Consider the following 26,160-nt stretch of genomic DNA (forward strand, 5'->3'; position numbering starts at 1 on the left):
CCATTTCTTCCTGTCCTCTGTATCTTGCTCTGTCACACCAACCACCTGCATGTCCTCTCTCACCACATCCATAAATCTTATCGTAGGCCTTCCTCTTTTCCTGTTACCTGGTAGCTTCATCCTTAGCATCTTTTTCCCAATATACTCAGCATCCCTCTTCAGCACATGTCCAAACCAACCCTCATATATTGTTTGCTCATTTGCTGCTCGTAGCGAACACATGGACCGCATCATTCTGGCTCGCCTCAGCTAAGTTTTTCAAAATATTTGGCATGATATATATATGTATGTTTATTGATATATCTGTAGATATAGATATGTGCATTTTATTGACATATATATATATATATATATATATATATTCTTCATCTTTTTTCCATGTGAACCCTTACCAAAAATTACAACTTCTCCACCTCTGCGTGCACCATTGGTGCCTCCATCTCTCGCCCTTTCTATTAATGTATGATAGGGTGGTGGTGTTTTTTTGTAACTAGCATTACCATTATTAACATTATTAACATTATTATTAGTATTGATATTGACATCCACGGTGGTGCAGCGGTATCATTGTTGCCTCACAGCAAGAGGTTCTCTCATTCAATTCTTGGCTGGAGTGCAGGGAGTGCCTTCTGTGTGGAGTCTGCATGTCCTCCCCGCGGTTGGGTGGCATTAGAAAGACATGCGTAAATGGGCGTGCCTTCATTGAAGGGTGGACGTCGAGCTGGCACCTCAGCGTTCATGAAAATCTACTGCCAATCATTAGTGGACCAGAGTTCTGCTGTGGCGACCCCTTACCGAGAAAAGCCGAAGGACAAACAACAACATTAGTATTGGTATTACTTTTTGTCTTCTTGTAGTATTGGTTTCTGTTTTACTTTTGGCCAAGAAACCATCAGAGTTCAAAAAATGCATGACCTGTGGTCAGAAATTCTAATTCTAATGCTCATCAGAAGTGTGTGTATTATTTTAGTGTGGCTCACCTTGATGAAGATTGTGTTATATGCATGGTGTTTGGTCTGCGGGCCGTCACTGAACATTGCAACAAATTGCTGTTGAAGGGATTTCTCCTAGCCCCAGTGGGAGATTAGTCCCATTCTTCTTTACCCTCTGATCCCTTAGGCAGAGAGGAAGGAAAGAAGACTTATGATAAGGGCAAAGAGTCTAGGAAGTGCTCCCCTGAGCACTCATCCTCTTCTGTGGCTTCTTCAGCTCCATTCCCAAAACTTTCAAAATTTTCAGACTCCAACTCCCTTGTCAGATCCAATAGTCATAGAGCTTTGAACTCCGACTTTGCCTTCCTGTATCAGATCAGTCCGATCTACCAGAATGTTGACAGAAACAGATATGGATAGGATGATGAAGTTTATCAGGACCCAAATTAATTTGGTGGTTCTCCTGGCCCTGTCCCCTTTCAGATCTATGAGTTTGCCCTTTACCCCTTCCTGTGATCGCTCCTACTCAGATCTGTCTTCCAGGTTCAGGGACCCTGGATCCAAGCATCACCCAAGGGTTGTCCTTGTCTGATTCAAAGACTTGTCTGTTTTCCACTCCAGAGATATCTGTGATTTGTCAAGTTTCGAGAGCCTGTGATCCAGAGGGTTGTCAGAGCTGAAGAGGCAGAGTTTGATCCGGGGGTTAGGGCATCAACTCTGAAATTGTCAGAACCTTCCTTTCTGAATCATGCTTCAGTGATAGATATCTTGGTTCCCACGTTATCCTTGGAGCAGAGCCAGGTTATATACCAAGACCCAGCTGTTGTTGATATGACACCCACTGAGGTGCATTTGGGTTCCTCCTCAGCATCTGCTTTTAAGGTGGTCAAGGGAGCAGTCTCCTTTTGTGGTCAGTGGACCTCCTGTATGCCCTTGGCTCCATCCATCCCCCAGCAGAAAGCCCTAGGTCCTGATTCTACTCTTCATATACCATGAGGACATCCATTTCTGTCGAGCCTCAAGATGGTCTACAATCAGGACTGTCCTCAATCTTCTGAGTCCTTTCTGGACCATCCCACTGCTGAGGTACCTTGGAAACATATGTAGAAGGGAAGGTATGCCGACTCCCCTCAGGTGTTTCTTGCAGAAAACATGAGTTTTGATGAAGGAGAGGGGTTCCCCAGATCACTTTTTGAGGCCATATTATTTGGGGGAAATTCTGGAACTTTTGAGACAGAAGGACAGTTGATGTTCCTCATGTTTCACTATTGCAGTCTAGACTTGTGGGATTTCCTGCCATGAAAGCCCCTGACCGGCCAGACTACCAGGGAAAATTATTTTCCTTTCCCAGGCTGGTGAATGCCTTGACCGGCGTCATTACACTCCGGTATAAAGGGAGCCAGCCTGCATCATATCGTTTTTTTCTTGCTGTTGGAGCCTGAAGTCGTGCTCAAGTGCATCGGTCAGTCCACACCAGAGAGACGTCATCATCAGAAAGATAAGTACCCCGTTGGGGAAATCCTTTCTTTTCCTTCTAACTCCTATCAGATAAAGTAGATAATTGTCTCTGTTGTGGTAAGCAAGTCCCACACAGAGACTTTCACTCCCTTTGTGTTACTGTTTAGGTCTTTACCACGACTTCCCTAGTTGCCATTTTTGTGCTCGTTTTAACAGTAGGACTATTAGCTATAGGGATGAGTTTTTAGTGAGATTCCTTAGTCAAGAATCTTCTCACTAGCGTCCGATGGGGTCTGCCAGTCTTCCCAAATTTGAGCAACCTAAATGTAAGGAAAAATAAAGAAAACATACAAAAGGTTAGGTCTTTGGATGACAACCATTCGCCATCTGCCTCTCCCTCTAGCCTTGTGATTGTTGAAGAAGGTGATGTGCTTTCGTAGCCCTCTTCAGTGGCTGTAACTATGAAGCAGGCCTCTGTCGAGACTCACTCAGAGTCCATCATGCCATTGGTCCTGTCTACTTCCTCGCAAGCCCTGTATGGCTTGTTGGTCAGGTCCGGGGCCGCTCAGCACCCCTTGGCTTCTGAGGAGCATTTTTCTTCATGTGATGCCCAAACTAGGCCGTGGCCTATACCAGTGCTTTCTCGCTAGTCTTGAGAGAGAGGCACCAGGTCATTGGACGCTCCTAGGCCCAAGGCCAAAGCCACCCCAAAGAAAGGTACTGTAGCAGGGCCTTCTCCTAGGCCTACTGGCTCCCTTTTACAGAGATCCCAACAGGATTTGTTAAGACTAGCTGAGGACTTGATTTCTTTTATTTGGTGAAGACAGGCCACAGGGGATGCCCCACCAGGGAAAAGGAAAGGGTTGCTCCTTCTGAAGCTCTCCCAGAACCTTTTCAGTCAGATGAAGATTTAGACCTAGAGGAGTCTGGGTCTGATGAGGGCCCCTCCTATACATCCTGTTATAACTGATTCAGAGAAGAACCTTCCCTCTGCCCCCCACCACCCAGAGGATTTGACCTTTGTGGACACCTTCCATGCTGTGAGACAACATTTTCAGTGGGAGGCACAGGATTATCCCCAGTCCAAGAAGAGAGTTAGAGAGTTCATGGATTTACCTGAACACATACCACTGGCATGTCCACCCATTTTAGAGGTAGTGAAATATGTTTTCCAGGATTCCTCCTTGAGTCCTGATTCCCTTCTCCCTACCCACATAAACCAAACAGGTTTTATAGAGTATAGGACTCCCACAGGTACCGTTTTAAAAATCCTACTGCTGACCCTAAGGTGGTCACCCTGGGGCCTATAGGGGCTAGAGCCAGTTCATCTAGGAACCTTTTACCTGCCAATAAAGAGAGTAGGGTCCTTGATAGATTTGGGGAAAAGGTTTTTACGTCTTACACCCTTACTGTGAGGGCCCTCAGCTGTCAATTTTCATATGAGCAAGTATCAGCAAACCATTTTAGATCAATTCAAACAGAAAGTCACCTCACTGGAGGATAAAAGCCTTTCCATGGAGCTCCTGGATATCTGTCATTCCATTGCTCAGGTAGCTAAACATTCATTACACTGTGGTTATGATGCCATGGAAGCGTCTTGCAGGGCAGCTGCCACGGGCTCAGTTATCAGAAGGCATGTATGGCTTAGGGAACAATCTCTTCCAGACTATATTAAAGCAAACCTACTGGATGTCCCTCTTGACAAAAACTTTCTCTTTGGCCCGAAGGCAGAGGCAGTTTTTGAAAAGGTGTAGGACAAAGCAAAGTCTATGCAAACAGTGAAGGGCTTCCTCCAAGTACAGCTTCCTAGGTTTAGTAGGACGTTTCCAGCTAAACAGTGGTCATTTCCCTCCCAGTCTAGCGGTAAACAAAGGAAACCACAGCAGGAAAGTGTCCATAGTCAACAGCTGCAGAAAAGCAGGCAGTGGACATCAGAGGCCCCTAGGCAAGGGAGTTCTAGGTCCTAAGCCACTGCCAGAGAGCAAGTACGACTCATGTCCCTTTTCAAACCTGCAGCTGATGCTGCTCCTCAAGTTTCTTTACTTGGAAAACAGCCCTGCTATTGGCCTTCACCTCAGCTAGGAGGTTATCTGAGTTACAGGCGGCCATGGCAGTGGAACCAGTTATTATCTCCCACCAAGATAAGGTTTCCCTCAGAACTAATCCTTAAACCAAGAAGAAACTTTGCAGTGTGGAGGGTGTGAAGTTCACTCCTTGAATTATGTTATGCACCTAGTTCACTGATAAAAATCGAACTGTAAAATATGGACTACAAAATAATAAAATAGAAAACAGTAGGTAGTCCACAGTTGAGTTAAAACTGGAATATCCTTTATTAAAACACACAAACAAGCGATCCTAGTTGAGTGAAATGAAAAGCATCAAAAACATTGTTTATATATAATCAGGTGGTTTGGAGCGAGGGAGTGGTTACAGAGGGTGGTTCTGTTAAGAGCAATAAATGCATTAAACTCATTCCTTTAACCAAGTCCCCCTTAACCCTTAACACCATAGTGTAAATTGAGACTGTGCTACCTTAGAATTGAAGCTAAAAAGCTAGAGACAAAAAGAGTAAAATTAAAATATATAATACAAGAACAGCTTATTAAGACTAACCTACTCCAAACGTTATTAACTAACTCACTCACTAAAAAAATTATTAATTAAATAACAAAAAGATCTACCACTAGAAATCTCTCAGAATAAATATTACTAGTTATAAACTGAAACACTTTTAACAAATATCCCTTTTGTACCAAATACTTCATCAGGTTTGTGTGTAAAAAACGTAAAATATTAATAAACGGATCTACTTCAAATCATCGGAGTTGCAGAACATCAAACATCATATGATCAAAGTTCTGCATCATCGAACATTAAATAGAAAATTTTAAAAAGTAAACAAGTCTTTTACGTTTTTGCAGGAGGCAAGCCTTCTGCATCCCCCCACAACCCCCCCTATGTAAAGGGTCTATATTAGAACACTGAAAGAGATGAATATCGAAAGCTCACGAGTGAAAATACAGAAACTTACCCCCCGCTAAATATATATTCCAACTTCAAGATCACACTACAGTGAAGAAAGGGCAAATATTCCGATCTTCACTGTACTTCAGTCAGAAAAAAAAACATCGAGTTCCTGCATATTTGCTCATGTGAGCATTCAGTATTTATCACTTTCGGTGTTCTAATGTAGACCCTACTTAAATATACCAACTCCAAGACCACACTACAACGAGGAAAATGGTAACTTTCCCGTTCCATGCTGTACAGCGATCTCCATTTAGATTGTTTGATGATGCAGAACTTCGATCACCTGTTCTTCGACCATATGTGGGTCACTGTTCTGCAACTTTGATGGTTTGGAGTAGACCCTAATGAACATGTGTATAAATCTACAAGTGAACACCTAAGTAGGCTGAAAACCTTAGCTGTAATTGCTAAGGTGATAATACAGTGAAAAATGTTGAACATAAAGCATTAAGGCCCTGGAGATCTGCTCAAGTGCGGCATCTAAGTAAGAAAGCACTTAGTTTGAATGAGTAAAGGTGCACTCGAGAGTATCAGAAAACAGCACCAATGTCAGTTATTTTTATTGTAAAATATTTACAATGTTTTATATTTGTTTATAACAGTATTAACATGTATAATATTAGCATGTAATGTCAGCATTAAACAGTCCCATATCAGACTTTTAATAGTCTTTTAAACAGTGGGCAGTTTTCTGAGTTCTAGTATGCTTTTTATGGAGCATTAATAATTAAGCCCCGGTTTTCTAAAAGAGTTCACTTTCAGCAATAGAGCATTAATAATTAAGCCCTGGTTTTCTAAAAGAGTTCAGTTTCAGCTGCACAGTAGTCCACATTTTTCTAAAAGATTAGGGATGTCTCCATCCAGTTCCCAAAGGTCCACATGATGAGTAATTTGAAATTTAAAGCCAGTGTGTCTTTTGTGAAGCTGCAGGTGCTGAGCCATTGCATTATTCTTGCACTTAGCTGTAATTTTGGAAACATGGCTTGAAATGCTTCTTTTAAGTCTGTTGAGCGTTTTTCCCTATATAAAATGCTTCACAGGCATTGCAAGTTGCCCTGTAAACCACCTGCATTGAGTACAGTCTCCTCCTTCGTTGGTTTTAATCAGTTTCGTTAAATAAGGGCAAAAAACATGTGCCCAAGGTTGGCCGCTGATACTTCTCTAAGCCAAGCCGTTCGTCTGCCTGTATCCTCCCCCAACCCGTAGAACAAAGGGGAAAGAATACCTCATTCTTTGCATATGCAGAGACAGCTCTGCTTTTATCTGGACTGAACAAAAGCCTTGAGAAAACTAAGTCTAGAGCAGGATTTGCCACTGCCATCCAGCAGGGCATCTTCTCGCCATAATCTCCTTCCCTTAGTTCAGCTTTGGGAATCATCCCACAAATTGGGACTGCAACAGTGAAACATGAAGAACATAGTACAGTTGTGTATGCTTACCATAAATGTAAATGTCTAAGTGTATTCACAGTTGCAGTCCTCTTTCCCTCCGTCCTGCCCCCTTAGCCTCCTAATAACCCCTTATCCAGCCAAGGGTCACCACCCTTGACTACCCTGTCGTTGGGGTCCTCTTCCTTAGTTCCCTCCTGTTCACTTAGGGCTCCTCCTGGTAGAAGACAATAAAATACTGATGATATGATGTAGGCTGTCTCCCTTTATAAACTAGAGTACTGACAGGTTAGGGCGTCCGCCAGCCTGGGAGTGGAAAAGAATTTTCATTGGTAGTCAGGCCAGCGTAGGGCTTTCATGGCAGGAAATCCCATAAGTCCAGACTGTAACACTGAATACACTCGAACATCGACATTTGTGTCAAGTGTACACAACTGTACTTTCTTCCGAAGCCCCTTCTCAAGATAAATCAGTGTTTCTTGAGGCCTTCAGATCTGGCTCCGCTACTTCTTGGGTAGTCCCGCCTGTGGATAAGATGGTAAACTTATTCTCTCAGTGGGCATGTAAGGAGCTGGATGTGGCTGAAGCAATACTGTGTAAACCAGATAAATTCCTTGTTGCACCAAAACATCACCAGCATTGGAGTAAAGGCCCCCGTGGTGGATTCCATAGTAGTAATGACAGGTATCAGAAAGGAGCTAGTGAAAGAGAGCTCCTCTGTCCAACCCTCTAACAGGTAGTCCAAAGCTCTGAACAGGTTTGAGAAGCAAGTGTACACGTCAACTACCTTCGGTCTGAGGACACTGAATTATTTGGCACATATGATAAGATTTCAGAGAAAGGTTTGATTAAAGAACTCTCAAAATCTCTTTCTGGGTCCATGTCTGAGGACAAGAAGACTGTGGACTTGCAGCTGGCCACCCTTCAGTTTCTTTACAATGGCTTGATGTGTCTGAGCTCTAGTGCAACTGAAGACGCTTCGAGCTGCAGGTACAGGCATTACCTTACAGTCATATTTGGATAAGCTTGTGTGACTTCTCAGAGTCTTTCAAGACATCCTTCCTGAATGCCTCTTTTGATGATTCAGTCCTTTTTAGGCCAAAAGTCAAGGACACGATATCTAGGAATGAGCAAGACAGGAAGAAACTGTGGTTGTGGAAATCTCAAGGGTTCTTTACAGACACTTCTGGAGGGAGACCTCCATGGCAGAGGTGGGATTTCTAATGGTGGATGTCACCCTCGTGGCAGAGAAGGTCTGCAAAATCAAGGCTTCCAAGGTCCTTTCTCTGACTGGCCTTATCAGAGTTCCTGAACGGTTGCCTCATTGCCATGCCCTGGAGACAGTTGTGGCACTTATCCTTGCACCCAGAAGCCTGGACATCCATTACAAAGGTATATGGGTGAAGAGGATTATAACCCGAGTCTATTCCATCCCCTTTCTTTATTCCCCTCCACCTCCAAAGACACTTCCCAACATTCCACCCTCTCAAAAGCAGCTGCTTACAGCTATGCTGTACAAGCAAGTCATCCAGGAGGGTTCCACCAGAGCAATGTGGATGCAGAACCTACTCAGTATTCTTTTTGGTGCCAAAAAGGTTGGGGACCTCAGGCCAATTTTGGACCACAGTCATCTCAATCAGTATTTGAAACATGCTGGAGGGATAGGTTCCTGACCCAGAGACTCCCCAGACTCTGGAATAGACTGCCCATACATAACAAGCAGAGCATCTCTTTGGCCGTCTTCAAAAGGAACCTTGATGATTGGATGGGAGATAGGAAATTCACCCCGGGGATCACGTCAGTCGCCCTGCTAGACAGGGGTCCAGGGAAGTAAATACTGTGGGAAGAAATATCCAGGGAATTGTTATGGCTAGGCTTGTACAGACCCTAGGACTGATAGCCTAGTACCAACCTATGAAGTTCTGGATGGTCATGATACAGTCCATCCTTTTGTTGAAGAAAGATGACTGGATGTGCTCAGTAGACCTCCAAGATGCATACTACCACATTTTGACGGACAGATGATCCAGAGGGTTTCTGTGCTACTTGCTGAGAGGCAGTCACTTTAATTTTGGAGTCCTGCCCTTTGGTCTCACCACAGCTGCCTGAGTGTTCACCAAGTCCATGGCAGTGGTCACAGCTCACCTCAGATTGCATGGGCTTCAAGTTTTCGCTTACCTAGATGACTAGCTTATTACCATTCCTACTAGGTCTCTTCTTACTCAGGCCAGGGACTATTTGCTCTGTCTTTGCTCCCAGTTCCTACCCCTTATGTCAAGAACCAATGAGAGTGTGGCAACTGGTGTGATGTCTTCTGATCACTTTCTGATAGCAGCACATGTACTGGGGAAATGCGCTATTTTAGTGGACAGGTTGAGCAGATCTATTCTACATCGAGTGGTCCCCTCAGTTCAGTGGTGGCAGAGGAAATTTTCCATCAGTGGGGTTCGCCATGTGTTGATTTGTTTGCGTCTCCATTCAACACCCAGTGCTGTGGGTTGTTTCCATGATCCCAAGGGAGGTTAATCACAGAGGAATGCTGTGACGCATGTTTGGGCCCCCTGGTCATCTTTATGGCATTTCTTCGATTTTTTTGTGATCCCAAAATTCCTGCTAAAAGCATCAAAATCGGAGATCACAGTCATCCTCATTGCACCTTTCTGGCATTGACAGCTTTGATTTCCCTTTCTCTAGCCTCATTTGCTACACCGTCCCTGGGTGCAGGAATGCCTCATCTGTACATATTCAGGCCCTTTTGTTAACCCTTTGGTTTCTCCACTTCATGTTTAGTCAGTCCAGTCTTTCTTCCCCTGTAGTCCATGTTGTTCTTCACAAAAACCATGTACCAGGAAAATTTACAAAAATAAGTGGAAGAGATTTTGTGTCTGTGTCTCCCATAGGAATCTGGACCCCTTCTCATCCCCTGTCCCAGCTGTCTTAGACTTTCTAGCTTGTGTTTCATAATGGGGCCAGGTAATCTTGATTAAGGTCCAGTTAACTGCTGTCTAAAATTTTCATGTTGGTGAAAATCATTTGATCTTAGCTTCTCTTAGATTATTCAAAGCCTTCCTGAGTGGTACTTTTTTTTTAGATCCTCCCTTAGGGATCCTACCCTACTGAGAACTCACTGAACCAGTGCATCAACCTGCTGTTTTTCTTTCTATATTTTTCCCAGTAAAGGAGTAGTCACTTTGTGAATGTGGTGAATGTGCATTGGCAACTCCTTTTCTGCTTCCACCGTACCAAATCCTTCAGGAAGACAGATCAATTATCTGTCTCATTTTCTTAAGGTGATATATGGGGCTAGGAGTTTGAAAGGTATCTTTAGCTAGATGATTATCTGACTGTATCTAACATGTTTATAAAGAAAAAGGCCTGTCATTGCCTTGGCTATTCAAGGCTCATTCAACTAGGTCTGTCTCAACTTCCTTGACCTCCTTTTCTAGGGCTTCCATTTGCTGCCATTTGGCCTAAGTTTCACACATTCATTTCTCATTATGAGCTGGATTTGCTGTCCGGGAATAGGCAGCTTTTGGTTCAGCTGTCCTTCCCCTGAGACCACCCCAAGAGCTAAGTAGCTGGGGGCACTGTCCCATTTGTTGAGGAATGAATGGAAGAGGGAACATCAGATGCAAAAGTTATGTGCTTACCATAATGATAGATCTGTGTTGTCTGCATCCATCCTTCCTCAACTTCCTACCCTTCTTCCCCCTTCCATTTTATGGAAGATATTTTCTTTGACTTCTGATAGGACAGTGTAATTAATATGCTCCCTGAAAAAATGTCTTATACTCTCTTACCTCCAGAGCAGGAAATTGTTCCCCAGTTCTTTTGTATTTGCAGTTTTTTTTTACATATGCCATTGTTTTCACCTTTGTCTAAATGTTTGCAGGCAAACTTGATGTAAGGTCACATTATGGATAGGAGGAAATTATGGGTAAGGGGAGGAGCCTGAGCTAAGGATCCCAAGGTCAGATCCGAAGACCTATCCATTAAGGAAGGATAGAAGCAGATAACACAGATGTATTGTTATGATAAGTGCTTTCATTTCACTCTCAGTCGCTGCTGAATTTGTGGAAGTAGTTGTCGTACTGTTACAAGAAGGAAGATGCACTGTAAAGAAGAGGATTATAACTAATGGAACAATATCAGTCGTCATAGAACTAATTTATAAGATTAGAAAAATGCCTTAGTAGCAAAATAAAAAGACTCTGCAAGTATTATCTGTACCCAGCCTCTTTCTGTACATATTTTGCTTCTGCAGATTTTGAAATTGTAATCAAGTTTTGCTGTTTTACTTTTTTTCTCATTTGCTTTCTCTATGAGATTTGTCTTGCACCCTTTGCGTTTTGCCAAATTTTTGTGAATCTTGTTCTCCAGATTGTAGCACTCGAGTTTTAAGCATAAGTTGTTAGACTATCCTACATGATTTTCCTGCAGTTCTAGTACTTATAGTTGAAGGCAGTTTTTTTTACCTGGTAGTAACTTGCTTGCTCTTCTTAGTTAAGCCTGGCAACGTTCGGACCATTATTCAGCACTTTGAAAATAATCATTACCCAGAACTTGTGGAATCAGGCCAGCAGCGGCTTTCAACTGGCAGCATTCCTGAGGACTTGCTCGATTCAGACAGGTATGTCCCCAGCATACAGTTAATGAAAACTTTCAATGAACAATGCCATTATATTTTGTTGCTTTGACTGTTTGTAATAAAAACTGGTCTCATGGCTGCTGTATTTGAAGTTTGGTATGCGCAAGTAGTCACCTAATAGTTCCTGTCATGGTTTCCTGCGGACTAAGACAAAAGTGTAAACTAAACCATTTAATGTTATGTTGTCCTATTTCGCCTTCATTCTTACTGGTTAGGTTGTTCCGACTCGGCCGTATACTAAAGCTTGAGGTCTTCCACTGGCTCGTGGCTGTATCCCTATCCCATCATGCTCTAATGAAGCTCCCCAGATCTCATTTGCCACTAAATAGATCGGGTGCTTCCATTTTGGCTCTGGCTAAGTAAACAAATCTTTATTTTTTATTCAAAAAATGTCTTCTTCTGCTTTAAAGTAAATTTAGCGTTTACTGTTTCTTATCATTGTAGTTAAAGTTTGTTGCTGTGTTGTTGCTTCAGACCATCATTTTTTTTCGTTAGGCCTTTGTTTCCTCCCTATCCCATTTTAAATTTCTGTCATATAAGCCTGTTTAAGTTAAAGGGTTTTTTCTACTATTGCTGTTAATATTTTTGAAGTTCATACATAATTTAGTCTTATTTAGAAAAAAAAAAAGGCATCAGCCTGTTTAAGTTAGAGAGGGCTGCTGCTTCCCTTTTCAGTCAGAGGGCTACCTAATTTCTTTCCTTCTTTTTGTTTGTTGAAGTTTCTCCAAAAAAAAAAGGTTTTATATTTTATATGTTGTATCATAGGTGTTTAGGGTGTTAAGCAGTTGTTATTGTTAGTTTGCTCTTGTGTGTGGACTGCGATTTTGCACATGTTCAAGGAGCATAAGGAAACTAAGCCTTTGGGCTTCAAAAAATGTGGTGCCAAAAGATGTCTTTAACTGATTCCCATACTGTTCGCGTGTACTGCCTTAGAGCAGTGCATCTTCAAGAGTCATGTTCATTATGCCATTCCTTCAGCCCCAGAGTACTGCTAGAAAGAAGAAACAAATTGATAGTGAGAGGCTTACTGAAGTCTCCCTTCCAAGAAGCTCTAGAAGAAGGTCTGTGCACTTCAAGATTAGCAAAATCTGACAAATCCTCCAAGAGATCTTCTCCCTCTGCGGGGGAGCCAGTAAAAAAATTAAGCAAAGTTGCATCTCTGGCTGCGACGACTACTGAACTGACAAAATCTACTTCATCGGCGCCAACTGTTTTGGTGCCGGTGGAGTTCAAACTAAGGAGCCAATCACTCCTGTTCTAAGGTCCCCTATTCTGCAGATAATTGGATGTCCTACTCCCTCCTCTAAGTCCTCCAGGAGTCTTTCAGATGATGATGTGGATAGGGTAGTGTGAAGACTTTTAAGGACACTGGCGCTGGCCAAATACCTCTTGGATCCAGCCAAGCCTTTTTCGTCGAGATTGATTCCTCCTCCGAGCCGACCCAGGACCTCAGAGCTGGAATGCCTAGAACCGATTGCTGTGGAACCATCAGTGCTGAGACCTGGGATCTTCAGAGCCGACGTCTGCTGTGACATCCTTGGTTCCATCTGAGGAATCTAGGAGCCGACACTCTCTGGTCGGGTCCAGAGAGGGGAGTCGGATCGGACATTTGTCGGATCCAAATTTACCTCTCGGGGCTTTGACGAGGATGAGCTTGGCTCCTACATCAGCTTTGGAGCCAACCCCCTTAGTTCCGGGGATCTCTTCTAGCTCTTTGGAGCCAAAGGTGTCCTCAGATCAGGGAGAGGGGCTTTCGAGCTGATGAAGAGATTGTTGTCTCCGCAGACAGTTCCACTCAAAGGTTCTGACATTCTTCCCCCTAAAGCACTGGCATCTGTCTCTGCACCACACCATCCACAGACCAGCAGAGACCCTTGGGCTAAGGGTACCCCATCGGGTGAACCCTTCTCTTCCAAAACCTCTCCAGAATACCTTTCTGAAGAGGTCCCTCGTAAGAGACTCTGTTAAAGGAAACATTTTGACTCCCCAGAGGAGTCCGTCACCTCTGCCAAAGACCTCGATGAGTCAGAAGGGTCCCCACGGTTGCCCTCTGAGGATGTCTCCTTTGCAGACATCCTAGTAATCCTTAAGCAGAGGCGGCTGGAAGCCCATCAACCCTTCTGATGAGGAGTCTGTTTACCTAAAGGCCTTTGGGTCTCACCCTTCAGCCACTTGGGTGTCTCCGCCTTTCGATGAACTTATGGAACTAGTTAGTTGAAAGGCATGGGAGTCTCCAGACGCAGAGGAACCTGTACCTCGGAGGCCAAGTAAGTTCATCACAGCTCCTTCTGATAAAGATTTCCTGACTAAGGGTGTCCCTGTAGATGCTGTGGTGCTGGCAGCAGCCATCAAAAAGGAACTTTCTGAAACATCCTCATCTGTCCATCCGCCAAACAAGGAGTCTCGTACGATGGACAGATATGGGAACCACACGTTTTCTTCAGTGACATTTGCACTCAGATCGCTGAATTATTTGACACAGTTTACAAGGCTACAAAGAGATTTCCTGAAGGAGCTAGGAGATACTATCCAAGGTACAGTAGCTGCAAGTGGTATCAGGCAAGGTTTCCTCTCAGCTCTCCACCTTAAACTCCGTGGTCAACTCCACCATGAGGCTCATATCTTATGCAGCAGATGGAGCGAGCAGAGCAGTGGATTCAAGAATTTCCCTAAGGAGACATTCCTGGATGCACTTGTGTGACTTTGTGAAACCTTTTAAATCTTCCGTTATTAATGCCCTTTTCGATGGCTTGTCTTTGTTCAGGCCAAACGTCAAGGACATACTAACCAGGTGTGAACAAGAAGAGAAAACTCTCTCTGCCATGGGAGTCCGTTTTTCCATACAGAGCTTATCCAGAAGGCCAGAAGTGAGGAAAGATGTGGTTCCATAAATCCCAGAGAGTTGTTCAGGGCACACGTGGTGACTCTTCCCCTAGGGGCAGAAAGGGTAGTACGAATGGAAGACATCATCCGCACAGCAGAGGGGGGTCCGCAAAATCAGGGCGACAGGGATTCTTTCCGTGGTAGGCCCTTACAATGCTCCTGAAGGGAGGCTCGTCTGTCCATTTCTGAAGGCAGTCGGGGGTCGATTATCTTTGTACCTAGAAGCCTGGCTGTGGAAATAAGACAAGACAAGTGGTTAACAAAGTATCATATCCAGAGGCTACTCCATACACTTTTCCCTTCCCATCCAAAACATAAATAACACCCCAGATGTTCCACCCAATCAAAGGGATCAAGCAACTCTAGAAATTCAAAAGTTGCTAGACAAAAGAGTCATCCAAGCAGCCCCCACAGACCAAATAGGATCCAGAACTTACTCGAGATTCTTTTTAGTGCCAAAAAGAACAAGGGACTAGAGGCCCATTTTGGATCTCAGCAAATTAAACGAATCAGTAAAAAATACAGAGTTCCAGATAGTCGATTCTTCCCTGTCTGGGAAAAGACAATTGGATGTGCTCTATAGACCTCCGGGATGCATACTACCACATAAAGATGGACAGGCCATCCAGGAGTCTTCTGTGCTTCCGGCTGAGAGCCAGTCATTACCAGTTTAGAGCTCTGCTCTTTAGTCTCACTACAGCCCCCAGAGTGTTCAAGTGTATATCAGTAGTCACGGCTCACCTGAGATGTCTAGGATTCCGAGAGTACCGTATGTAGACGACTGGCTCCTAACTGCCACCTCCAAGCATCTACTACTGGAAACAAGAGACATCACATTATTTCTCTGCTCTCATCTAGGGATCACAATAAATTACTAAAAACTGCCTTGTTGCCATCGCAATGTACCGTGTTTATAGGAGCAGATGTTAAACGCAATAAACATGATGGCAAAACTTCCTACAGAAGGAGTTTTAGTTCTGAGACAGCAAGTCTCCAACCTTCTCTCCAAGACAGAAGTACAGGCAAGAACAGTTTTAAAAGTCTTGGGAACCATGGCGGCAGTGATAAGTTTAGTTCCATTAGCACGCATGCACATGAGAATTCTGTAGTGGCTACTATTCATTGCAGGAACTGCCCATGTCTCACCAAATTCTGTTAACAGAGTCCTGCATGAAGGACCTTTGGTGGTGGCTTCACTCCAGTCATGTGACATCAGGTCAACCCTTTCTTTCTCAACAGCCTGTGACCACAGTGACCACGGATATTTCCCAGATAGGGTGGGGGAGCATTGTCTGCGATGGACAGTCCAATGCATTTGGCAGGATCACAAGGCCCATTTGTACATCAATATCCTAGAGATGAGAGCAGTGCTTTTGACGTTGCAGGCACTTCAGGACTCTCTCCCACTGGGAGCAGTTGCAATACAGACAGACAACATGTCGGTTGTCTGGTACATAAACAAGGAGGGACCAGGTGTTATCCCCTTTGTCGAGAGGCCCGGAGAGTATGGTAGTGGGCAATCTCCTCTCAACACTTTCTGATAGCAACTCACATCCCAGGGAAATCCAACATGCTAGCAGACAAACTCAACAGAGCAACTGTTATGCCTCACGAGTGGTTCCTAAAACAGGAAGTAACAGAGATGATCTTCCGCAAATGGGACCAGCCTTGCTGTGACCTTTTTGCCACATCAGTGAATGCCAAATGCAGCAGCTGTTTTGTCCTGATCCCCCCCCCCCCTTTCCAGGGGAGTCACCAAGGGATGCACTTGTACAACATTGGCCCTTGGGTCTCCTTTATACCATCCCTCTGATACCCAAGGTTCTCCAGAAAGCCAACTTGTTGGGAAGGAAGTTGGTTCTCATCGCCCCATACTGGCTTCCTCAGATTTGGTTCCCCTTCCTTTAGCCTCATCTTCAGGAGGAGCTTTGGGTTCTGGACCCACTTTCAGACCTTCTGACTCATACGTTCGGAATGTTCCAACCCTACCTCCAAACCCTCAGACTGACAGCTTAGCTGCTCCGATTCCAAATATAACCAGGCTTCCTAACCTTCCTACTTCTGTGAAACATATCTTGATCTCTTCTCATAAGGCCTCAGTGAGAAAATTATATATGAGTAAATGGAAAAGATTTCCTTCCTAGGCATTAAGTAAACACATTGACCCCTTTTCTGCTCCTTTAACTTCTGTTCTCGAATTTCTGGCGAAACTGTTTAATGAGGGCACAGCTGCAGCTACCATTTGTGTGCTTTTAGCAGCAATGTCTAATTTCCATTCAAGTGATTTGGCCCCAAATCTAATGTCTCGCAAACTATGCAAAGCCTTTCTGAAGGACACTAACCTGTTAAGACCACCCATAAAAAACCCTCTACCACCATGGGACCTGAACTTTGTTTTGTCCTGTTTGATTCTTCTCCCTTTTGAACCTGCATCATCATGTGATCTAACATTTTTAACATGGAAAACAAGTATGTTGATTGCCATCACTTCTGATAGAAGGGCTTCAGAGCTACAAGCATTATTGATCAAGCCACCATGTATGCTTTTCCACAAAGACAGAGTATCCCTTCGAACAACTCCATCCTTCCTACCAAAAGTATGCTCAGAGTCTAACCTAAATCAGTCCTTAGAGCTACCAGTCTTTTTTCCTGAGCTATGGCAACAAGGCAGAATCTACGCTTCACCAACTGGATGTACACAGACAGTTACATTTCTGCTTACAAAGGACAAAAGACTTCAGGAAATCCGATCAGTTATTTGTTTCATTTTCACAAGCAAAGAAATGTACTCCTGTATCTAAGGTCACACTTTCGAAATGGCTCTCAGATTGTATTACCTTTATATATAATTCTAACAACAAATTTCTTCCTTATAAAGTCAAGGGTCATTCTACGAGAGTCATGGCAACCTCTTCTGCCTTTCTTGTTAGACTGCCACTTGATACAGTTTGTGCTGCTGCAAATTGGGCAAGGCCTCATACCTTTATCACTCATTACAAAGTAGATTTGGCCACCAGGGACAGGACCTCCTTTGGGTCCACTGTCCTGAAGAATATACTCCCGTGAGCCACCCAGGAAATATGGTGCTAGGGATGCTGTCCCAACCAGTAAGAATGAAGGTGAGATAGGACAACACAACAGAAAGAAGTTATGTACTCACCATAATGTTCCATGTTTGTTGTCCATCTCGCCTTCATTCGTACATCCCACCTTCCTTCCCCCTGGCTGTGGCTCCTGGAGGACCAAGAGGTTCTTTCATTTGGCAAGTGTGTGTCTGACCTTCTTCATTGTCTTCATAAGATGTCGTAATAGTACCTTAGGTAACTGGGGTTATCAGCAAACAAGATCTGGGGAGCTTCACTAGAACATGATGGGATAGGGATACAGCCACGAGCCAATGGAAGGCCTCGAGCTTTAGTATATGGCCGAGTCGGAACCGAGGATCAGTTCTGAACCCAACCAGTAAGAATGAAGGCGAGATGGCCAACAAATATAAAATGTTATGGTGAGTACGTAACTTCTTTTTTTTTAAACACTGCTTGACATTGTGAGGTAACTGAGATACAATTTTTTGCTGTATTATAAATAATATGTGTTGGGCAAGACAGATTGCACTTTTTGAGCATTGGATGAACACAGCTGAAGCAGTAGTATAAGGACACGTGTATGCATTATTTATTTAATGAAATGTAACCTCATTGCCATATACTTCTTTTAGCATATAACCTGTCTGTCGTATTTATTTATTTTCCTCCTGCCAATTTTTTCATGCCATTCATGGTACTGACTACAGTTTAAAAATTGCTGTTTTATAAGAGAACAAGTATTGAAGCTGTGTTTTACATTAAAGACGTTGTGACAGGTAAATTTTTCACGTTGTAATCTTGAAAAAGGAGCTCAGGGTGCCTGTTTTATAGGGAGGTCGTTAGTTGCATAAAATTGTACCATAGTTTGCCAGCTTTAAAGACCACATTTTTATATTGTATGAGTGCATATGAAATGGGCATCTAATTAGCAAACAAATTTGTAAAGTAGGTTAAATGCGCATTGGTTCATAGGACACCCAGAATAAATTCCCCCAAGTAAAATGTGTGAATAACAAAAAGAAGCTGTTTCATAAGTAAAAGCAGTGTGTGCTGGGATGTTCATCCTTGTATCACTTTTGTAGTAGCATAAACCTATATTGTATGTATCCTGACAAGGGTGTCAGACATTTAAAAGCTTTTGGGTGCATCACTGACCCACCATACATCTGTTAAAGCTTGAAAGTGGGCTGGTGTAAACAGGACATATGGGTAAGAAAAATTAAGAACTTTCTTGCCATTGAAAAATATAGTTAGACATTTCATCTCTACTGAATCTTCAGTGTTGGTGATCAGCGTGTATCTCTGTTTTGTGAGCAGGTAATACCCTTTAGGTGACCTTCCTTTATTTTTTCTCAAATAAGTATTGTATTTTTTTCTTTTGTGTGTCAGAAAGTAGAAAATGCACATGTTGTGGACATGTCCTCAGTAAAGACCCCCTCGTAGTCTAGGCACTTGTTTGTAATTTACCCCCAAAAGCATTCTTTGTAGGCTGAGTAGCCTAAAACTGTGTCTAGAAAACTGATGACTTAAAAGACTTGGTCTTGACTCAGGTAACTATGGTTAACCTATCCCTCTTATTTGGGCACCCCCCTTCCCTTAAGGAAGAAGAGATAAAACATCAAATAGGGTACTGAAGGGACTCTTTTTCCTGGTCTGTGAATTACGTATACCCTCTCAGGTAGTCTCTGTGCCCTCAGACTGTCAGTCTCTTTTTCCCAACCCCTTTGGCAATGCTCCACAGTAAACGAATAAAAGTCAGCAATCCAGCTTGTCCATTCAGACCAGAAATTAGGTGACAGTCAAGAAGGGAGAGTAGTGCCTTATATTGACTGAAGGGATGGATAGTGTACTCTAATTCTTGGTAAGAAAGGAGTTAGCAGGGTTTCTCATGAAGGTCCAGAGGTCCAGACATCTGACGCCTTCAAGACTGTTGGGCTTGAGTAACATAGAAAAGGAATCTCAAAAAACCACAAACATTTACCCCACTTTCAGCTCTAGCTAGTTTGAAGGGTCTCAGGAGGAGTGGTACACCCAAGGACTCTTTAGGGCTTTCATTCTTTACAGTCTTCTACTCCAGTTTGCACTCTTCCTAAGAGGAAAAGATCACCATCATCATGTTTAATGGAACTGCTTTCTGAGTCAAGAGAAGAAGGGATAGTTTAATCCTTGCAGCTCTCTACACTTGTACTTTGAGTGTCATTCAGAGGAGAATATTTCCTTTAATTCTTCTGTTAAACAGATTTAATTTTCTGACACTCTTTCAAAAATGAAAGATTTGTTTTAATGTGAGGGAAGGGAGATTTCATAGGTACAGAAAAGGCATTATGACCTCCTTAATCTTGATTCCACTAAACCCTGGCAGGACCAACAGATGTCCCTCCATGTCACTGTTGCAGTATTCATAACCTAGTACATACAGTTGCTGTCTGTCGCATGTACACTCCCTGCACAAGGTATAGGGCATACAGTTGCTGTACATGCTCTCACAGTCTAAACTACTTTGCCGCATGTCCAAACACCATCTTTGAACATCAGTCTGAATGCCCTTCTGCCGCGCTCATTACCAAGCTGTGTTTCAGATAAGTGCCCCATTTGGGTTTCTTCTTGTCTTTATTTCTTATTTAGTGCTGTTGAGTTCATGTCATCCATAAAGGGAAAGTGTCAGTATGGGAGGCGGCTTCCCCATAAAGATTGTCACAGCCAGTCTCTTAGGTTTGGACACTTTCCACGACCATACACAGTGTTGTATCTGTCAAGCATTTGTCCCTAAGACCCTGCTTAGTCATATCGCCTCTTTATCTGTTTACCTTGAAAATCAGCATCTTAAGCTGTTGGCTCAGGGTGCTATGGCAGAGTCTTCCCATCCTGAGGGTCAGCTGTCTGCCAAGAAAAAGGCCAGAAAACTTATCTGTGATATGGCTGCTGTCCAGCCTCTCCTGGATGTCTCTCTTGAGGCTAGTGAAAGCCCAGAGGATTGTCCTGTGGATCCTTCAGATTCCTGTACCACAACCCTGTTTGCTGGCATGGATCTGACTCCTCTCACATCCTCAGACGTTTTGCAGATGTCTGATTCTGACATTGAGGGGGAACCTCGGGATTCCGTAGATCTTAGGAGATCCCTGCTATGCTTATTGAATGTCACCAGGGGTCTGACCCTCCAAGGATGTTTCGTGTGGACGTCCCATAGCAAAAGAAGCAGAAAACCAAGCATATTTCCCTGTAGTTAAGGAGCTTCAACGTGAAAGGCAGGATTTTACATAGGGGTTATTTCATTCTTTAATGGCTTTAAGCCTCCTCAAGGGTGTCTGTACCTGTCCCTCCCTGGTCTTGCACTCCTCTTAAAGGCCTTGGAATTAGACTGTTCAGATAAGGGTCTGGATTCTGGGGAAGTTTCCCTGCCTTACTCTTCTTGAATCCCTTACCTCTTGAACTGTGGTTCAGTGAGAGAGGATTCTTTTAGTCCATATTTCCTGTTGGAGAAACTCTCTTTTGGTGATTCCATTGCCTGCATGATGGAGTTTAAGTGGGATTGTTCTCAAGTCTCTCATATTGAGAAAAGGTATTATGAGCTCCTCCAGAAGGTGTCTCCTAAGTCATCTGTTATTCCAGCTGTTCTGGCTGCCCTACTTGAATACCTTTTAAGCAGCTTCTCTGGCCACTTGATTCTCAACCCCTCTGCTCCCAAGAAACCTGATAGATGTTACAAGGTGTCTGATGAGTGTAAGTTTCTTTATAAATGCCCTTCTTCTGATCCTTTTTTTAGTGTCTTGTCTCTTCTGACAAGCCCTCCAAGCTGTTGCCCTCTACCAAGGTGATTCCTATAGATAAGGATAGTAGAGCCAGAGAACTGCTGTCACTTTATCCTTTCAGGCCATTAACTACCAGACTCACAATAACCAAGTTGTTTTGATCCTCCTTTCTCAAATTTCCAAAGTGGTTTCTGACCTCCCTGATTCTGAGGGGAAGGCTTCTGCCCTTTCCCTGTTGGAACTGTACTTCTTAAGTTGCTCACCACTCTATCAGATGCAGCTGTGGTGCAGCTAATATCTCTTTCAGGGCTGCTGCCTTTGGTTCTATTATGAGAACCCAGATTTGATGAATATGCTTCACCTCAAAAAATCTAGATCCATCAGAGCCACAAGGGCGGGAGACTTAAACCTCGACACGGCTATTAATAGGACGTGCTGGAGGGATAGATTCATCACCCAAAGACTCCCTATGCTGTGGAACAAAATCCCGGTACATGTGAGGCAGAGCACCTCGCTGGCCTTGTTCAAGAGAAATCTTGACCAATGGATGGGAGATCGCAGATATACCCCAGGGATTACCTCAGTGTCACTGCTCGACAGAGGCACAGCAAAATAATGGGTATAGTTCCCCATACTAAAGGGGTGGCGTAAGCCACAAAACGATGGGCTAGGCTTGTAAATGCCCTCGGGCAGATAGCCTAGTATGAACCTATGAGGTGTTACTCTTGGCTTTGTCTTAAGGCTTTGCTTGATCTTCTTCTTCTTTCAGCTGTTCCCCTTGGGGGTCGCCACAGCGGATCATCTGTTTCCATTTCTTCCTGTCCTCTTTATCTTGCTTTGTCACACCAACCACCTGCATGTCCTGTCTTGCCACACCCATAAACCTTATCTTAGGCCTCCCACTTTTCCTGTTACCTGGCAGCTTCATCCTTAGCATCTTTTTCCCAATATACTCTGCATCCCTCCTCAGCACATGTCCAAACCAACATACTCTTGCCTCTGACTTTGTCTCCAAACCTTCCAACTTGGGCTGACCCTCTAATATACTTATTCCTAATCCTGTCCATCCTCGTCACACCCTGTGCAAATCTTAACATCTTCATCTCTGCCATGTCAAGCTCTGACTCCTGCCTTTTTGTCAGTGCCACTGTCTCCAACCCATATAACATAGCTGGTCTCGCCACCCTCTTGTAGACCTTCCCTTTCACTCTTACTGGTACTCGTCTGTCACAAATCACTCCTGACACTCTTCTCCACCCACTCCATCCTGCCTGTACTCTCTTCTTCACCTCTCTTCCACACTCACCATTACTCTGAACTGTTGATCCCAAGTACTTAAACTCATCCACCTTCCCACCTCTACTCCCTGCATCCTCACCATTCCTCTATCCTCCCTCTCATTCACACACATATATTCTGTCTTAGTCCTGCTCACCTTCATTCCTCTTCTCTCTAGAGCATATCTCCACCTCTCCAGGGCCTCCTCCACATGTTCCCTACTCTCACTACAGATCAGAATGTCATCTGCAAACATCATAGTCCACGGGGACTCCTGTCTGATCTCGTCTGTCAACCTGTCCATCACCACTGCAAATAAGAAAAGGCTCAGAGCTGATCCTTGATGCAATCCCACCTCCACCTTAAACGCATCCGTCACTCCCACCGCAGACCTCACCGCTGTCACAATACCTTCGTACATATCCTGTACCACTCTTACATACTTCTCTGCCACTCCCGACTTCCTCATACAATACCACAACTCCTCTCTAGGCACCCTGTCATATGCTTTCTCTAAATCCACAAAGACACAATGCAACTCCTTCTGACCTTCTCTGTACTTCTCCATCAACACTCTCAGAGCAAACAACGCATCTGTAGTACTCTTTCCTGGCATGAAACCATACTGCTGATCACTAATCATCACCTCCCTTCTTAACCTAGCTTCCACTACTCTTTCCCATAACTTCATGCTGTGACTGATCAGTTTAATCCCTCTGTAGTTACTACAGCTCTGCACATCACCCATATTCTTAAAAATCGGTACCAAAACACTTTTTCTCCATTCCTCAGGCATCCTCTCACTTTCCAAGATTTCATTAAACAATCTAGTTAAAAACTCCACTGCCAGTTCACCTAAACACCTCCATGCTTCCACAGGTATGTCATCTGGACCAACAGCCTTTCCGTTCTTCATCCTCTTCATAGCTATCCTTACTTCCTCCTTGCTAATCCACTGCACTTCATGATTCACTATCCGCACATCATCCAAACTTCTCTCCCTCTCATTCTCTTCATTCATCAACCCCTCAAAGTACTCTTTCCATCTGCTCAACACACTCTCCTCGCTTGTGAGTACATTTCCCTTATTACCCTTTATCACCCTTACCTGCTGCACATCTTTACTAGCTCAGTCCCTCTGTCTAGCCAATCGGTATAGGTACTTTTCTCCCTCCTTAGTGTCCAACCTTTTATACAACTCTTCATACGCCTTATCCTTAGCTTTCGCCACCTCTCTCTTTGCCATGCACCTCATCTCCTTATACTGTTGTCTACTTTCATCTCTTTGACAATCCCACTTCTTCTTCGCCAACCTCTTTCTCTGTATACTCTCCTGTACTTCTTCATTCCACCACCAGGTCTCCTTGTCCTCCTTCCTCTTTCCAGATGTCACACCAAGCACCTTTCTAGCCATCTCTCTTACTAGCTCTGCTGTAGTTGCCCAGCTATTCGGCAACTCTTCCCTGCCACCCAGTGCCTGTCTTAACTCTTCCCTGAACATCACCTCACAATTACCCTTTTTCAATTTCCACCATTTGATCCTTGGTGCTGCCCTCACACTCATCCTCCTCTTCTTGATCACCAATGTCATTCTACAAACCACCATCCTGTGCTGCCTAACTACACATGTTCTTCATCTCACATTGCTGCAGTCCTAACACTTGGGTAGTCCGCTGTCCCTCGATCGGCCCGAATATCAGAGTAAAAGGCTGACGTTGGTCAAGGCGCATTTGACTGACATCAGAACGTCAGGGTACAAATGCGCATGACCGACGTCATATCCTCAGTCTTTTTTGCCGCATGGTCTGATGCAGAAGCAGTGTTGCAAGTGCCGTTCGGCGTTCTGAAATTTTTCGAATTCGGAGTTTCAGACCGAAGTCAGAGTTGGTTAAGTACCCCGTTGGGGAATATTTTGGTTTTTTCTTGCCTCAGTGGTTTACCGGATGTCAGAAAAAGTGAATAACTGTATTTCTTGTGGGAAACAGATACCGCATAGGGATTACCATAATTTGTGTATACCTTGTTTGGGACCTGAGCACGGCGTTGTTGGGTGTCGCTTTTGTGCTAGGTTCAATAAACGCACTATAAAGCGTAGGTTGGATTGTGCCAGGTTGGTCTTTGGGAAGAGGTGCAATTACAATATGCCGTCGGATGCTCCGACGCCGGCTTCCTCAAAGAAGCGCAAGGACAAGGCAGTTAAACCTAGGTTAGAGGAGTCGTCCGAACCGGACGCCGGTTCTTTAGAGGCGTCAGTGGAACCGGTGGTTCCGACGGAGGCCTCTCTGGAGTCCCAGGGAGAAACTGTGTTTTTACAGGATGTGGCCTCCCAGGAGGCAGGTCAGGCTGTAGGGGCTTCTCAGGTAACTGTACTCCCCTCCCTTCCTAAGGTGTCTAGGCCCTCTCTTTCTGCTTCCAGGGCTTCTCCTAGAGGCAGGTCTAGTTTTGCTTCTGTGGGTGTCACTCCTAGTTCTTCAGGTTCAGTGCCCAAGAAGCACATGCTTAAAATGGCAGAAGATTTAATTACTTTGATTAGAGGCTCTATGCCCCCTCCTGATAAGAGGCCTAGAATGGAACCTGTGTTGGGGGATTATGAGCAGGCTTCGGATGTGTCTGTGTCTTCGGCTGAAGACTTGCAGGAGTATTCTCATTATTCTGATTCTGATGTGGATGATTCTACTCCTTCTGCTTCTCCTCCTGAGGATTTTTCTTTTTCAGAGACCCTTCACTCCATGAGAGAGCATTTTAAATGGGAAGGTCAGGATTTCTCTGATTCCAGGAAAAGGCTTAGGGAATTTTTGTTTTTACCCCAGCATAGGCCTTTAGCTATACCTCCTGTTCTGAATGTGGTGGAAGATGTGTTTGCAGAGGCTTCTCTTAATCCTGACTCTTTGCCTCCTGCTCCTGTTAAACCAGATAGGTATTATAGGGTGCCTGAAGCTCATAAGTATCTTTTTAAGAGTCCTAGGGCAGACCCAGAAACTGTTAGCCAGGGGCCTAAGGGTGTTAAGGCTTCTGTTGTCAAGAATCCAGTTCCTGCAGATAAAGAGGCCAGGGCCTTGGATAGGTGGGGAAAGAAAGTTTATACTTCTTCCACTCTAGCTATGAGAGCTTTGAATTGCCAATTTCACATGCTGAAATATCAAAATTATCTCCTTTCACAGTTGAAATCTAAGGTTGATGCTCTGGCGGAAGGTATTGATTGTAAAGAGTTACAAGATTTAGTGCATGTTTCTGAACAGGTGGGTAAGCATTCTTTGCAATGTGGTTTTGATGCTGTTCAGGCCTCGTCTAGGGTGGCTGCCACTGGGTCAGTTCTTCGCAGGCATGCCTGGCTGAGGTATCAAAATTTATCTGACCATGTTAAAACTAGGATTTTGGATGCTCCTTTGCAATCTGAGGTCTTGTTTGGTTCTCCTGTTGAGGCAGTTTTAAAGAAAATGGAAGACAAGGCTAAGTCTATGCAGACTGTTAAAGATTTTTTGCAGGTTCAGCCTCCAAAGTTTAGTAGAAATTGGCCTACTAAAGGGTGGACGTATCCTTCTTATGATTCCCAGTCTAGGGGTAGATCTAGACGTGGCAGGGGCAGAGGTCAGGGCTCTTTCAGGCCTAGAACAGGGAGTTCTCCTGCACAGTCTTCGGGTGAGGGCAGGGGTCAGTCCTTTCGTAAACAGACCCAATGACCTACCTTTTCAGCTGCCAGAACCT

General features: G+C 44.1%; 1 protein-coding gene across 7 annotated transcripts in view; it reads left to right on the top strand.

Moving 5' to 3' along the window:
- ARHGEF11 (Rho guanine nucleotide exchange factor 11) overlaps positions 1–26,160 on the top strand; it is a 4,318,379-nt gene that overhangs the window by 2,978,060 nt on the left and 1,314,159 nt on the right. For all 7 annotated transcript variants that reach the window (XM_044059024.1, XM_044059020.1, XM_044059026.1 and 4 more), the window contains one exon: positions 11,315–11,441. In XM_044059024.1, coding sequence (XP_043914959.1) covers positions 11,315–11,441 — 127 coding nt within the window. The remainder of the gene's footprint in view (positions 1–11,314; positions 11,442–26,160) is intronic.

This window comes from Protopterus annectens, chromosome 17.part0, assembly GCF_019279795.1.
Source record: "Protopterus annectens isolate FY-2018-M chromosome 17.part0, PAN1.0, whole genome shotgun sequence".
Classification (NCBI taxonomy): Eukaryota; Metazoa; Chordata; order Ceratodontiformes; family Protopteridae; genus Protopterus; species Protopterus annectens.